Genomic DNA, 16,612 nt, shown 5'->3' with positions numbered 1-16,612 from the left:
TTCAATTTCAGGAAGGTCAGTAACTAGTGACGTCAATAAAAACTATGGCAAAGTTGCAAATAACACTACCACGGATAGGCATATTTGGTACAGGAGCAGGAAAGGCTTTTTCAAATATAACGTAGGATCTACAACTCACCTTGTGTGACGTTTTCGACTGGACACTCTACTTCACGTTCCGTGACGATGTTGAGTAAATAATCCTCCGTCATTCAGATAATGAACTTGAGCTTGGTCCACCTGCGAAAACAGAATAGGAAGTCTTCATTAAAATCCCGCAAACATTATGTGCATTAATGGAAAATCTCTATAATTATTTTCAAAACTGACAAATATGATATCATCTCTTCAGTTCAGTCAACATAATACGAGGGCAAGCCAGTAAATAGGTCACAAACTGATGTGGGATAGCTGAAAATAGTAGTGAGTAGTTTCTAAAGGTGCCAATACGTGGCAGCACAATCCAGCTTAACGATATTCAGTTAGCAGTCGCTAGATAGCAGACGCTCGCATGGGTAGCTCAGTGTAAAAATGGAGACTGTGCTCGAGGACTGTACGTAGAGATGGTACGGGTGGAGGAGATGATTCGAGCTGACAGACAGTGTCGAATAGACAAAGCAACCGCAATAGTGTTCCCATGGTTTAGTCTACATCATAATCGTTTGAATTTGTGAAAGGTGTGAGCACGGTGGTGGCGGCACGCGTTTCGCTGGTGATGAAGGTGTTGAACATGAGGTGCGACTGTGGTTGGGATACAGCCTAAAGACTTTCATGCAGCAGGTTTTTGGGAACTGAAAAGGTGATGGGATAAGTGTATCAATGTTGGTGGAGATTATACAGTATCTCGCCTAGTATTTTTTAAATAAACGTTTGTGACCTACTTACTAACTAACCTACGTAAGTTAGCCCTAAGTTATAAAATTCCAATATTTCAACCTGAAAATAGAGCCTCAAAATAATAAAATATAATAAATAAGGAAAGTCTTCTTACTTCCAAGGCTAGTAAATACCGCAGCCAAAGACAGTAAGAAATGAAAAGTGCTTTCTAAGATAATAGGAACTGCCAAAATGAATCTAAAACATTCGATATGAACATTTCGAGGCCAATAAGAGAATTTCACAAAATTTGAAAATAAAAGCAAGAACATTTCGACTCAGACAAATCTTTATCGTTGGATAATGATATGTGATAAACTCATAAAATCGTTGAACAAAGACAAAGAAACATCAATTCTTGGAGTGTAATTCGAACTTAAGGCAGCTTGGTTAGTAGCGGGATGCAGTATCATTATACAATTAAGGTCATGCGGTAAGAACTTCATTGGCAAGAAGTGAATTCCACAAGAATCGAGGACATGCAAGATGAAGACTTAGAGGCAAGCAGAGAATTCCACAAGAATCAAGATCATGCAAGTTGAAAATTTAGAGGCAAGCAATCCACTATAATCGAGGACATGCAACAAGAAAATTTAGAAACAAGCAGAGAATGCCACAAGAATCGAGGACATGCAAGAAGATGATTTAGAGGCAAGCAGAGAATTCCATAAGATTCGAGGAATATGCAATAATAAAATTTCGAAACAAGTAGAGAATCCCACAAGAATCGAGGAGGTGCAAGAAGAGAATTTAGAGGCAAGCAGAGAATTCCACAAGAATAGAGAACACGTAACAAGAAAATTTAGAGACAAGCAGAGAATTCCACAAGAATCAAGGTCATACAAGTTGAAAATTTAGAGGCTAGCAGAAAATTTAACAGCAATCGAGGACATGCAAAAATAACATTACGAGGGAAGTAGAAACTGTCTGAAGAATCTAGAGCATGGAACAAGAAAAATTCGAAGCGGTCACTGAATTTCACAACAATTGAGGCCATTCAAGAAGAACATTTGGAGACAACCAGAGAGTTTTGCAACAATTGAAGCTATCTAGAAGGAAAATTTCGAAGTAGAGGATGGAGACCATGAAAACGTGCTCATCCTCACAAAAAGCGAAGAGACCCTTTTCATCAGGACAGGGCCATTATTTTATTTTATAGTCCACAGAGGAGCTGTTGACAGGTATAACACGCGACATAAAAACCCTATAGAAGGGTTACACTCTTCATAGCGTGTGTTCTGCTCGGGAGATCTTGTGAACCGGAGAACTCTTGAGCTTCTTAAGTGCTCTTTCGGAGAACCCATGCTGTTCCTTAATAACGTTTCCTCGACCGGGACAACTTGCAGTTTCAAGACAACTTGTAATAATCCTTCTTGGGAAAGGATGAAAAATATGTTAGTGTGCTAAATTGTCCACTGACACAGGGAAAGTGAATTTTCTTTGAGTTTTATTTCTGACTAGTTGAAACTGGGTAAATAAGCGCGTAGGTTTAACGGCGAGACGCAAGTCTTTTAAAAAATAAACGAAATATTCTAGGATCATAAATGCAAAGTTTATGAGGATCGCCGTCGTATTTCTTCCACGTTATGAACGCTGTAAATATGTTCTGGTAGAAAATACGACGTCTTCATTCGCTTTGTCACCTTTAAGGTCGCATCCCCACACCCGAAGGTTGACAGCGAGACGACAAATAAAGTTACAATGCCGAATTGAATTAAAGGAATGCGGTGCATGGTTTGATTGATTTAGTTTATTTTACTTCGCGTTTTGTGCCTCTTGGCTAATTTGCGAAGATGGGGATGATTGATGAAATGATGAAATTGAGGAATGGACATTCACAAACAACCAAGCCCGGCGCGGTGTATGGGATTCGAGCACAGATCTCGGTGCCTGTCCGTGGTTGTCAACAGGATTGGCTCGGGAGAGGAGGGAAGGGGGGGGGATGTTAAGCGACCTATTTGTTTCCAAAACGTGCTGTCCCACGAAAACGAACACAATTTGACATTCCTGGTATTTGTGTAATGCATATCTATAGAGTCTATTAATGTAATCCTATACATACAGGATATCGCTTTTCTGCAACTTTTGGCTAATCACAACGATTTCAACGAATCATGAATGGATACGAATTTGAGTTTTCCGAGTTTCTGTCTTAAATCCACTTTAGACACGGATAGACTTATTGGGATTGGACCTATAGTGTAGAGTGAGATCCGAACCACTAGAGGTCTCCACAGGGTATCGAACACAGGACTCCCGAGAGAGAGAGAGGAGTGTCCCCCCCACTGGCCACTGTCCGGACACCACATTACTTTTGCACAAAATGTAGTGCTTTGTAGTTAAGAAGCTAACCTCGAAGACCTATTGGGTTTAGAATACCACTTCATGCCCTAATTTATTTTTAAAGTAGACTTTGCTTCGCACTAACCATATTTTGTGTTTCATTTATTTATTGTTATACTAATCGCTCTGAAGGATGATAAGTAACTAGAGACTTTGAAAATAAATAAATTAAGGAGACAGAAATAGGAAAGTGCTGGTAGATTGATTGAAATGAAAATGTTGGGGGTGTCAGTACTTAGGTTGTTTGCACGCATCACAAGCCTCTCACGATTACTAAATCAAAAGAGTACCGAAAGCTCCTTACCTAATTTAAAAGCTGAGGCTGTAAATGGGCTCTCAGCACACATAAGGACAAAACACAGGACAACAGGGTCCTACGAAGATTATGCTGGTCGTAGGTCCAGACGTCACAGCCTCGTTGGCGTACAAGACTGGAGTTAGCGGGGTGTATACTACATCCCTTACACCCCGAAAGTGTTTGTAGACTTTCAGAAATTTGTAGGGGGAGTGATTTAAGTCATTAAAAAGTAGACAATAAGTTTCAGCATTATTTCCTTGTTGGAAGGAACGTTGGGCACACATTCACCCCAAGACACGACAATGTTTAAGAACGATTTGAAGCTTCTCCAAAAGCAAAGCTTGCGCACATCTGCTTTATAACTTAAACGAAAATTGGCCCATGCTTCCCTTCGTGACAATTTCAAATAATGTTCCATTTTTTTTGGTTGTTTTACTCCAAAACAGACGCAGCGAGTTCATTCCGAATACGAAAGTATTAATACAGATGAAACGTGGCGATAAAGACAGAAATGTCTATGACACGACTTTTATTAAAAACTTCGCATTAGCATCTGTCCCGCGCAAAGAGAGAGAGAAGGAGAGAGAGACACAGAGGGAGGGAGAGAGAGAAGAAGAAGAAGAAGAAGAAGAGAGAAGAAGAAGAGAGAGACAGAGAGGGAGAGAGATGGAGAGGGAGACAGAGAGAGAGAGGGAGAGAGAGAGAGAAGAAGAGAGAGACAGAGAAGAAGAGGGAGAGGGAGACAGAGAGAGAGAGGGAGAGAGAGAGAGAGAGAGGGAGAGGGAGTGAGGGAGGGAGAGAGACAGAGAGGGAGAGAGAGAGGGAGAGAGAGAGAGAGAGAGGGGGGAGATGGAGGGAGAGAGAGACAGAGACAGAGAGAGGGACAGAGAGAGGGAGAGGGAGTGAGGGAGGGAGAGAGACAGAGAGGGAGAGAGAGAGAAGAAGAAGAGAGACAGAGAGAGAGAGAAAGAGAGAGGGACTCTAAATACATCTACAAACAGAAGTCACATATGTTCAGAGATAAACAAATCTACGAAAAATTATTAATTGTATACGAATTTCAAGCTAAAATTTACTTAATCAATTATCTTATCTTTCAATAATCTTCCTTCTGTCAGATAGATGGTTCTGCAAAGGGCACTAACAAAGTAAACACATTGAGAGAATACTGTTTCATTTTCCACGCAGCTTTCTCTTACTTCCTCAAAGAGAGAGAGAGAGAGAGAGAGAGAGAGAGAGAGAGAGAGAGAGAGAGAGAGAGAGAGAGAGAGAGAGAGAGGTGGAGAAAATTTCATTCTGATCTCTCGACAGACCCTTGAACGCAGGAAAACCCGACAAGAAAATTGAGTGTGACAATGTCGGGAGAATTCCCATCCACGTGTCAGTCAGCTGGAGAGATGTCAGGGAAGAGGGGAGGGCACTCCAGATTTTTCTCTGCTGCAGCATCCGAGTTGGACTGAATTGCAAGAAGAGATACGGATAATGTGACGTGTCTCGCTGCTTGGAAATGAAAATCATTTACTACCAACCGTAACAGCGGAGATTGCCAGAAAACAAGATGCGCACGTGGTTGTTCACAATTGTTCAGAGCAACGCGAAGAGACTAAATTTGATAAGGAGTTGAGTACGGTCATTTTTCTGCAGTTACCTGGCACTAAATACGCATAAAATGATTTCCCACCATCAATTTTTATTAGTGATAAGAACCACAATTTGCAACTTACACAGATTGTGTGTGAACAATTTCTCACCAGAAAGTAAGCAATTAGACAATTTGCTCAAATTGTGTAAGTGGACAGTTTGTGACTACACAGGTTCCTTCATCAGGAACAACGCAACAAGAAAGAGTTGCCCAACATGTCCCCTGCATGGTGATTTTTTTTGGTTGCTCCAGTGTTCACCGTGTGGCGCTCAGATCGTCTTGATGTATAGCGTGGAGGTTGAGCTGATGACGTCACCATACGGTTCGGAGGCCTCCATTGCAAGTTGCTGATGTGTAGAGGGCGCCATTTTGATTTGGGGTCGTAGCGTGCAATTTCCTGCGCCCGCCTGCAAAATTGCCCGTCTTTAGCTTTGATAGTGTAGTTGCAGTTCATGATTTAGTGAAGCTCTGCAAAAAGTTTGAAAATTGCATCATTTTCGTCGCATATGGGAGTGACGTCACACGTAGCCGTAGACCGTACGAGAAGAGCCTAAACGGTGCTATCTACGAAAATTCGAGGATAGCATTTTTGTTCCCAGTTATAGAAACTATGGGGGTAATTTCGAAATTTTTGTTCGGGGAGCGCCCCCTGCCCCCCAGGGCGCATCGAAATTCAGCTATTTTGGATTTTTTTAGGTTGTCGTTTGACAATTATTTCCAAAAACTATCAGATAGTGACAATGGATGGGGGAAAAACACTTTCGGTAGTCGAATTCTTACATGTGATCACAGTGTACAGATATGAATGAATTTGCCACAAAGGGGGTAACCGAAGCCTTGTAATCAAGGGGTCTCGGGTTCGATACCCGGTGGAGGCACATATTGGTTCGGTTCCCACTTTTAAACTGTAGGTCCAGTCCCCATTAGCCTATTATATCTGTGCATAAAGTGGTCTTGAAAACAAACTCACTGCCTAGCACAGTCCTGCTATAGGTCTTTTGTACCGTTACGGCGGCCGGTCCTCATGCTGGCGAGGGAAGTGGGGAATACGGCGCAGACCAACTACACAACAGCGGTGGCGCCAAGAGTTACGACGCGGCAGTATGATGTACTAAAGCCCGCATCACACGGAACTGGATTTCCAGTAGGTATGCCCTAGTTGGCGCTGGACTTGCTTTCAATTGGCTAGTTTTCGCCTCACACGATACTTATCAGCGTACTTGTCGATAGACTTGTGTTCCAATACGAGAGAAGTTGTAATGGCGGCCGCGTGAGAAGTAAACAATGTATCACTTCACATTTTTAAAAGCCGATAACTATTCAACAGAGAGGAATAACGTTTCGTATAAAACGTTATTAGATATAAAACAATGGCGCTGCTTAAATACATACTTTACAACGTTTACTGTACACGTATGGAATAATATTTTAGTTGTTTCAAATGTAAACACCGTGCACTCAGCATAGATGGTGTAACTCAACGCGTATTTCATGCTGTATACGTTATACATTGCTGGAGTAACACTCGGAAACCACAGACAAAAACGCTCGTTTGCACACTCACATGGCGAAACTTTGCTCTGATTGGCTGTTCCACAAAATCCAGTCGAGGAAAGCAAGTAGCAATTAGAACATGTCCTATTCCTCCAAACCAGTCAAGCAGTCAGCCAGGCGGCCATGATTGCTACCTAGAAAGTTAGTTCAGCGCCAACTAGGGCATTCCTACTAGAAATCCAGTTCCGTGTGATAGGGGCTTAAGTGTACCTTGGTCTACTGGCTGCTGCGTCTCTTATCGTGCTGCATTGATCGCTTCCCACTTCCCTTGCCAGCATATAGAGGGCCCGCTGTAATTGTAGAAAGAAACCTATACCAAGAGGAAGCAAACTGTCCTTCAACTCCCAGTTTTGGTACTCGGCGACACTGCCCATCCTGCTAGGAGCAGATTGTGTTGGCTCCAACTTTCTGAGTGAGGTTTCATTTTCCGCTCCCTTCAAAGGCGCACAGAGGGTTGTATCGGGTTTGTAATATCTCCCAAGAAGATAGGTGTTGCGCGCGGAACAACACAGCTATTGAAAAACTTTCCGGTTAATGAGGGAAGTTTCATGTTGCTGGATAGGGTTGAAAGCATCACTCTCGTGTTTATGAGGTGAGCATGTTCTACATCCACAGACCTTTATCATGGAATGAGCGCAAGACGCACAGGAGTCACGTTACTCTTATTAGTCTTTGGGATAACTAGTCTATGGTGTCCTCTTCAAGTATGTTTTATATCTGTGGGGGTTCGTCGTCGTTATCGCCAGAGAATTTCGTTTGGGTTGGCTCAAGAAATTTCAGGTGGACAGCAAGGTTGGTCAAGGTTGATAATATTCTCTCCCTCTTTGCCGTCTATCTGTCTTCCTTACATCCGTTCTTTAGTTCTAATATCACTATGTTTACTTCTTCTTTCGTTCTTCTTGTCTTTATCTATATTTCTCTTTCTTTCTCTACACTTGTCTCTTCCTTCCCCGGTATCTCTACTTATTTCTTTTTCATCTATTACTCTATACTTATTTCTCCCTTCCTCTCTCTCTCTCTACACATATTTCTTCTTTCCTCTATTTCTCTATACTTATTTTTTGCTTCCTCCGTTTCTCTATACTTATTACTTTCTGCCTTTCTTTCTCTACAATTTTCTTCCTTCCTCCCTTTCTCTATACTTATTTCTTTCTTCCTTTCTTTCTCTACACTTATTTCTTCCTTTCCTCTCTTTCTCTATTTCTTGCTTCCTCTCTTTCTCTATACTTATTTCTTCCTTCCTCCCTTTCTCTACACATATTTCTTCATCCTCTCTTTCTCTACACATTTCTTACTCCTCTCTTTCTTTATACTTATTTCTTCCTTCCTCCCTTTCTCTATACTTATTTCTTTCTTCCTTTCTTTCTCTACACTTATTTCTTCCTTTCCTCTCTTTCTCTATACTTATTTCTTCCTTCCTCTATTTCTCTATACTTATTTCTTGCTTCCTCTATTTCTCTATACTTATTTCTTGCTTCCTCTCTTTCTCCATACTTATTTCTTGCTTACTACGTTTCTCTCTACTTATTTCTTGCTTCCTCTCTTTCTCCATACTTATTTCTTGCTTACTACCTTTCCATCTACTTATTTCTTGCTTCCTCTCTTTCTCTATACTTATTTCTTCCTTCCTCTATTTCTCTATACTTATTTCTTCCTTCCTCTATTTCTCTATACTTATTTCTTGCTTCCTCTCTTTCTCCATACTTATTTCTTGCTTACTACCTTTCCATCTACTTATTTCTTGCTTCCTCTCTTTCTCTATACTTATTTCTTCCTTCCTCTCTTTCTCTATACTTATTTCTTCCTTCCTCTATTTCTCTATACTTATTTCTTCCTTCCTCTATTTCTCTATACTTATTTCTTGCTTCCTCTCTTTCTCCATACTTATTTCTTGCTTACTACCTTTCCATCTACTTATTTCTTGCTTCCTCTCTTTCTCTATACTTATTTCTTCCTTCCTCTCTTTCTCTATACTTATTTATTCCTTCCTCTATTTCTCTATACTTATTTCTTCCTTCCTCTATTTCTCTATACTTATTTCTTGCTTCCTCTCTTTCTCTATACTTATTTCTTCCTTCCTCCCTTTCTCTATACTTATTTCTTCCTTCCTCTCTTTCTCTATACTTATTTCTTCCTTCCTCTATTTCTCTATACTTATTTCTTCCTTCCTCTATTTCTCTATACTTATTTCTTGCTTCCTCTCTTTCTCCATACTTATTTCTTGCTTACTACCTTTCCATCTACTTATTTCTTGCTTCCTCTCTTTCTCTATACTTATTTCTTTCTTCCTTTCTTTCTCTACACTTATTTCTTCCTTTCCTCTCTTTCTCTATACTTATTTCTTCCTTCCTCTCTTTCTCTATACTTATTTCTTGCTTCCTCTCTTTCTCCATACTTATTTCTTGCTTACTACCTTTCTCTATACTTATTTCTTGCTTCCTCTCTTTCTCCATACTTATTTCTTGCTTACTACCTTTCCATCTACTTATTTCTTGCTTCCTCTTTTTCTCCATACTTATTTCTTGCTTACTACCTTTCTCTCTACTTATTTCTTGCTTCCTCTCTTTCTCTATACTTATTTCTTTCTTCCTTTCTTTCTCTACACTTATTTCTTCCTTTCCTCTCTTTCTCTATACTTATTTCTTCCTTCCTCTCTTTCTCTATACTTATTTCTTGCTTCCTCTCTCTCTCCATACTTATTTCTTGCTTACTACCTTTCTCTCTACTTATTTCTTGCTTCCTCTCTTTCTCTATACTTATTTCTTGCTTCCTCTCTTTCTCCATACCTGAAAATAAGTTACTCTCTCGATTGATTAAAGAACTTGAGTTAGTTTTGGGGTGAAGTATCTGTAAATCTATTACTTTAAAAAAAGTAATTTTCAAAATACTGATCAAATTATTACGTCATAGAATGTGTTCTCGAGAAAAATGGAAGGAAACGTACTTAGAAACCAGTGGCGGCAATTGGGTGCCAAAACTGGGGGGAGCAAGACTTCATTTTCTATTGGTAGACAAGGCTTACCATTACGAGGCCATGGTGCGAGGATAAAAAATGACAAGAAGTGGTTGGGGCAACTGCCTCCCAAAAGCGCTGCCACTGGGAAAACGTTGCCTTGTAACTTGAACGTTCCATGCTCTTCAACATGCATTGCACAAAGGCTCTGGAATGAATTCTATCGAGACGGTTCTTCATTAACAAGTCTTCATGCAGCTTCTTAAAACGGTCTCTCGACAAGACAAGTTGTCAGGCGAAAGGAATGACAAAACCAGTAAAGACTTCCAAGTTTTGACGCCAGAGTGGGCAACTTTACTTGCCTCTCATGTAAAAATTTAGAAGGTTGTAGTCTGTGTTGAGCACAAAAAATCGTGGCATACTATCAAAAAGAAGCATACAATACTTATAATTGTGACTCGCTCACTTTTGACGTGGCTGTGCGCTCGCATGCGTAAAGTTAGACAAAGTTTGGGGTTCCTCAATGATATTTGAAAATATAGGAGTGCATTATTGGAGGAAGGGAAACGAGTCAGTATGTTCTCTTATTTGAATAGTTTAGAACATAAAGTTATACATGTACGGGCTTTAATATTGTACAAATATACAAAATATTCAAAATTGTCTATTTATTAAATTATACATTGGGTAAGCAATATCCGTTTCAAAATAATTACTTACAGGTTTTGCATAAACGAATTCAATAGCGACACTAAATTGGAATAGCCATATTAACGCCTTATGTCATTTTCACTTTTTAAAGATAATTGGAAAATGATTGTTTTCAGTCATTCCCCTCAAATTAACACTTTCCCTCTTTAATAATTTCTGACGCTCATATTTTGAAATACGAAAAGTCTATTACAACTCAATTACCATGGATGAAAATAAACTTTCTTATGTTCCCTAGTAACGTCCGTTTCCATGGACAACAACAAGCATGGCAAGCTCTAAAGAATTGTTTGTCATGCCTCTAAACATTTAATTTAAAGAACCACGATGTAGATATATTTGTATAGATTACTACTATCTAATTGTATCTGGACTGAATCTCCGTATGTGATGTCACTCTTGTTTGAAGCACCTTTTCAAACAAGGAGTTGTTTTATCTGTTATTGATCTGTGAGAAATAATGTAGCTAGACAATGAAGGATGAATCAAACAATGTGAGCAAAAAAAAAAAAATGCCCGTGGAAACGGGTTGCTAAGGACATGAAAAAATTGCATTTTCACCCTTGGAAAAGGGCCAATTGAGTGATTTTTTAATTTTCTCGTTCTTTTGGGACGATTTCACGGGGGGTCGTAATCGGCCATTTTTTGCCTCTGGAGCGTCCTTCATGGAGAAAGAAAATTTATGTCAGCCAGTAAGTGAGTGGTGGGATTGGGGATATATATATGATAAATCGGTTGTTGTGGCTCAAGGTACCTTTATTGATTGTAGCTTATCGAATAGAGTACTGCATCGGACCACTTTCGCTAGCTCAAACTCGTTCGAATCTCCCACGCTCGAGCGTGCTATGCTCGATCGTACCGCACTCGTAGTGGAATTATTTGCAACGTCCCGTATTTCAGAACCTAATACGCAGCACTGTCAACTTAAAACCCATACATGGAATGAAACCACACTATGCAATTACAATTCTAAATGATAATTCCGTATATTATATAAGACGCAAAGACAGAACATATGAAAGTATGCAATATCTACAGACCGAAACGTAAAATGGATACACATGCTGACAGACCTGTCTAAGCAATTACAAATATCGTATCACAGTGCAACAAATACATGTACATCATTGTTCACTTGCCGAAAAGGATAATCATATTCAGCGAAATAATAAAATGCAGTTATAACATTCATTCGAACATCACTTCAAAGTGACAAATTGTAGAAACATAAAATATCAGCCTAAGCAGTTTCAGCCCATAATCATCTATTTCATTTTCACATATCTCGTTAATTTACACAAAACTGCATTTTAACATGGATATGATGAGTACGTTCACTCATTTTTCAATTTCACTTCGTCTTTTGCTTGAGGACCCATTACCATAGACAAATGACGGAAATACGTGTACTAATTGGGTTCGAGAGTTTGAGTGTATTTCGCTCGTTCGGTCGTTTTTCGCTCGAGCGTTGCCCGTGCGAACCATTTGCCGCTCGAGCGAAAAACGCTCATTGCAGCACTCTATTATCAAGGTAATGTATCTTCTGGCAACATTGATGAAAAATGTGTCGTCCGCGTACTAACTGCGTCAAACATATTTCACCCAGCCTGATTACAAAGTTCGAATATTGAGATGTGTCCATCAATTTCGTCCAAGTGCAAATCTAGAAAGTACTCCAAGGTGTACTTTCTTCCCTAAGTTTGAAAAATGATGTCTAGCCGAGCTCCGTGGCGAAGTGGCTAGCACAGCGCGCTAGAACATCAGGAGTCCCGGGTTCGAATCATGGCTGGGCATGAGTGTTCCTTCTGAGCGCCCCTTCATCAATTTCATCATATCATCACTCATCCTAATCTTTGCGATTAGCCAAAGGTGGTATAAAAGCGAAGTAAAATAAACGAAGTCAATCACTCAAAGAAGATGTCTAGTCACAGACGGACTACAAATACCGTTGAACGTTTCTATAGTGAGTAGTTGCCGAGCGCGATAAATTGTCGACTTTCGATCTCGTCACCGGAGTCTCCAGATTCGACTCCCGGCCTGGGCATGGATGTTCTTTCAGAGCATGCTTTCATCAATTCCACGTAATCATCAATCGTCGTCATCGTTGCGACTACGAAAAGTGATATTAATGCTCCTCATAATTACAAAAATACAACACAATACACAATGAGCATTGTGGGAACTGCTTTCAAATTTTTCGAACTTAGGTTTTTTCTTTCCAACTTTGATATTTAATCATTTCCGTCTTCGATTTCCGCTAGAGGCACAATTCACAGTGGTTGAAATCACAATTCCAGTACCTATTAGCCTATCAGAGCATGAAGTGGGCTTAAAACAAACTTTGGGATCATATCAGAATGTCGACAGTATGATTTTTCTTTTGGCTTTTATTTTGTTAAGACTCCCAAGCTGGGCGCCAATGGCAACTCTGAGAAGCACCACACACACACACACACACACACCATCATTTGTTGTGTTGGGTTGCATACACACAGGAGACTTGTAAGTGATTAAAGCATGAGTGTAGTTGCAGCCGCGTTTTCCCCTCCATACACTTACTTTCCCTATCATGCGTTCTCTCTCTCTCTGTCTTTCTCTCATCTCCATCCCTTCCTCTCTTCCTCTTTATATATTCTCTCTCTCTCTTTCTTCCCCTCTCTCTTCTGCAGCCACGTTTTCCCCTCCATACACTCACTACCCCCTGCACAGAGGACATGTTTTCGCTCGCTTTCTGCATACATTCCCAGGACAGAGTTGTAGCGCCATCTATGCTCAGTATTGGAAAAATCTTCAAACGGCTTACTTCAGTGATGGTACGAGTCCATTGGGCACGTCTGGAAGCGTCCTTGCTAAATTCAGCACAGACAAGCAAGCAATAAATGGTATTTGTATGTTTATAGAACCTTTTAGGTCCCTAGCAAGTCCCATAAGGAGGAGGGGGACAGCGCAAGATGAATGGAGAACTGAGCAGTGGACGGCCTGATAATGGAGAACGGCCAGCAATGATTGGAAGAACTAAGCGAGTCGAGAAAGGCCAGATACCGGCTTACGAGGCAATAAAACCGTCAAGGAACTAATAACTCGGCCGTGAAGTTGTGGGATAACAGCTTCGAGAATAGATTCTGCAAAGACTGCCAAATCATCGCGCAGTCTTATCTTCTACGTTTTGAGGTCAAACAGTGCCTGTTCCAGCAGACACACATCTCCTGGAATGGCGGCACAAGAAGCTATGATGAAAAGTTTGTCACAAGCTAACCAAATGACGAGATTAACTTCGCATTTCAATTATCCATATGCAACATGCATATGAACACTACATTCAAAGGGTCCATTCAATAGCGCCACTACCGTCTAAAACCGAAACTAACAACTCCGATGAAGTCAGAAAGATAGATCACAATAATGTATGCTGCCTAGCTAATACATTTCTTTGTGAATGGCAACTGTACTTACTTGAAATTAATCCAATAATCAGCGGATAACGTGCTTAATGTTTAGAAAACGAATTAAAATCTGCCTTTCCAAAACTTCTGTGAAATATTGGAAATACTAGAACCGTACTGAACTGTCATGTGGCGATGAATTTCTGTCGGTTTCACGCCTTCACTCAACAAAAGTCTCACGACACTTCGCTGCTCAAGCTTGGAGAACTCCTGCAAGGGTGCCGCCATCTTGTCCAACTTTTTTCTAGCGTCCCGTGCATGAGGCAGGCGTGCCAACCCCAGCTATGAATACCTTTCATACGCCTACACAAATTAACAAACATATAACAATCACGGTCGTATTTTAGATTTTTTATACTACTTTTCCGGTTATTTATTGAATGATGTTGGTTCATTTTCCGGTATTCATACAATTCAAGACGAGAAGCACCACTCACTATTGCAAGATTCCGTGCAGAAAGTAAAATAGCTAATCATTTCTGCAGGTGAAACAGGGAAAAATTCAGTTGTATGCTACAAAGAATTTTTATTTTCTCTCTACACTTGGATTTCATTCTCTCTGTACATCAACTTAATAATAATGAAATAGAGGTTTCTACCTTTGCTTAGAGCGATCAAACTCAAAGTGTCTGCTTTGAGACTTCTTAGAGCAGAGTTTTGTAATCAATAGAAAGGTTAGCCCGAATAATCTTACATATATAGTATCCTCAATCGGTACATGCACATATTAATCCTGCATCAATGACATTGGATACAAACATTTTTTTTAGTTTTGATATTCAAATTATTTACTTGGATAAACAAAATAGTAAACCGTAACAGCAGTGGACAAGAGCATGAAACCCAATCAATAACCAATCAGGGTATGATTTAATGGATGCCATTTTTATTTCACATTTGGAAAGGCGAAAGCACAATTTACCATCAACCACATGTAATCAAGCGAGCAAGTGATTTGGATTAAACAAACAAGTAGACTGCTCATACCTTGACTTCTCTGTTTGGACAGCAGACCTAAATTTCGAACAAACCAACAACATGGAAGAATTGATGAATTCATTTCGAGCAACGTTTTTTTTTTAAAAAAAGGGATTAGCAAACGTCAGTACGTATCAAAAGTGATTAACTCTTTGTTTAATTTCACGCGTACATGAATTTTCAATATCTTTTGCATGAAAGCGGCAGTTTATTTATAATTCTACAATTTGTAGTTCTGGTAAAAGGTGTATAATCAATCAATCCAACATCGAGATTACGAACTCTAACCCTATTGACCAATCTACTTAATTTTAACTCTAAATTCCCAGCTGTCATCGCAATGTCCATTTTTGGAGGGATAAAATAAATCTACCTACACCCACCCACCCACACACACACACACACACACACACACACACACACACACATACACACACACACACACACATACATACATACATACATACATACATACATACATACATACATACATACATACATACATACATACATACATACATACATATATATATATATATATATATATATATAATATCAAAAGATTATTAAAGTTTCAATAGCTACCAGTTTCTCAAATAGTTCTCTAGTAAGTCTAGCTTGTTGGATCCTTGAGTTTTACTGTGCAAATTGTCCATGACTATTTTCATTAATTTTTCTCTTACATCCTGTGTGTTTTTAAGCAATGGATATTTATGTATGCTGGTGCAGAAGTTATCAACAGCTTGTTTTGAGTTTTTTTAAAATTCTTGAAGCTCTCATTGGGTCAAAATAAGTGCACGAACATGGACAATTTGCACGGTAATACTCATAGATCCTACTGTACATTGGGATTACACAAGTAGGATTACAAAGCAAACTGTCCATATGTTATTCTCTTTATTTTACGAAATGATTATTTCAAGAATTGAAACAATACACCAAACCAGCTGGTGGCAACTTCTGGAACAGCATACGTGCAAATCAATTCCTCAAAAACACGGACGATGATGCAAGAGAAAAATTAATGAAAATAGTCGTGGACAATTTTCCGAAGAATACATTGAATGCAGGCACGCGCAGCTTGTCATGCCGCTACAGTGTGAAACGTTGCTGCTGATTGGCTCGTTCCCAAGCGGCATATGCCGCTTTCTCTTGTCGCTCCGGATTGAATTCTTCCTTAGCCCGTTCGTTGCAACACACACACAGACACACACACACACACACACACACACACGCACACACACACACACACACGCACACACACACACACACACACCCACACACACACACACCCACACACACGCGCGCGCGCGCGCGCATTACCTTATTTAATTTTGTCAATCTCTCCCCTCCTAAACCCCAATCATATGAACTCTGCTACCAAAGTTGTTTGAGTGCATACTTTCTTCGTTTGGTAAGAATGACACCAGCAATTTTTGTGGTTAAGATCATGGCGTATTTAAGGGGTCCAAACCCCCTTCCTTTGGTTCAGTAAAATTACCAGATTACCTGTTCTATCCGCTTGTTCATAAAAATTTCTTCGGTTATTTTATTTTCCTAAATTCGAGACGTATAGGGCGAGATATGGACGGGAAGGAAATTACGTAATTCCACACACCAGATGGGACTACGGACAGTGATGTGCCGTAGACTATAAGTTTACGTCTACATGCGTTGTCTACACGTAATCTACGCGTAGATTACATTGGGTTGTAGTTTACATAGACTATGTAGACAATCTAAAGTAAATTAAAATTAATTTTCAAGGGTTTCATGAAAGGAAAGTGACATTTTCAACTATATTGGTTCCTAAC

The 16,612-nt window shown here is 39.8% G+C and overlaps 1 protein-coding gene across 1 annotated transcript in view; it reads right to left on the bottom strand.

The window, feature by feature from the left end:
- LOC145981446 (calcitonin gene-related peptide type 1 receptor-like) overlaps positions 1-16,612 on the bottom strand; it is a 280,055-nt gene that overhangs the window by 156,436 nt on the left and 107,007 nt on the right. The window contains exon 2 of the mRNA XM_083114678.1: positions 140-240. Coding sequence (XP_082970804.1) covers positions 140-212 — 73 coding nt within the window. The 5' untranslated portion in view covers positions 213-240. The remainder of the gene's footprint in view (positions 1-139; positions 241-16,612) is intronic.

Source organism: Lepisma saccharinum, chromosome 29 (genome assembly GCF_977018435.1).
Source record: "Lepisma saccharinum chromosome 29, izLepSacc3.1, whole genome shotgun sequence".
In the NCBI taxonomy this organism is placed as follows: domain Eukaryota; kingdom Metazoa; phylum Arthropoda; class Insecta; order Zygentoma; family Lepismatidae; genus Lepisma; species Lepisma saccharinum.
This window is presented reverse-complemented; position numbering and strand designations above follow the sequence as displayed.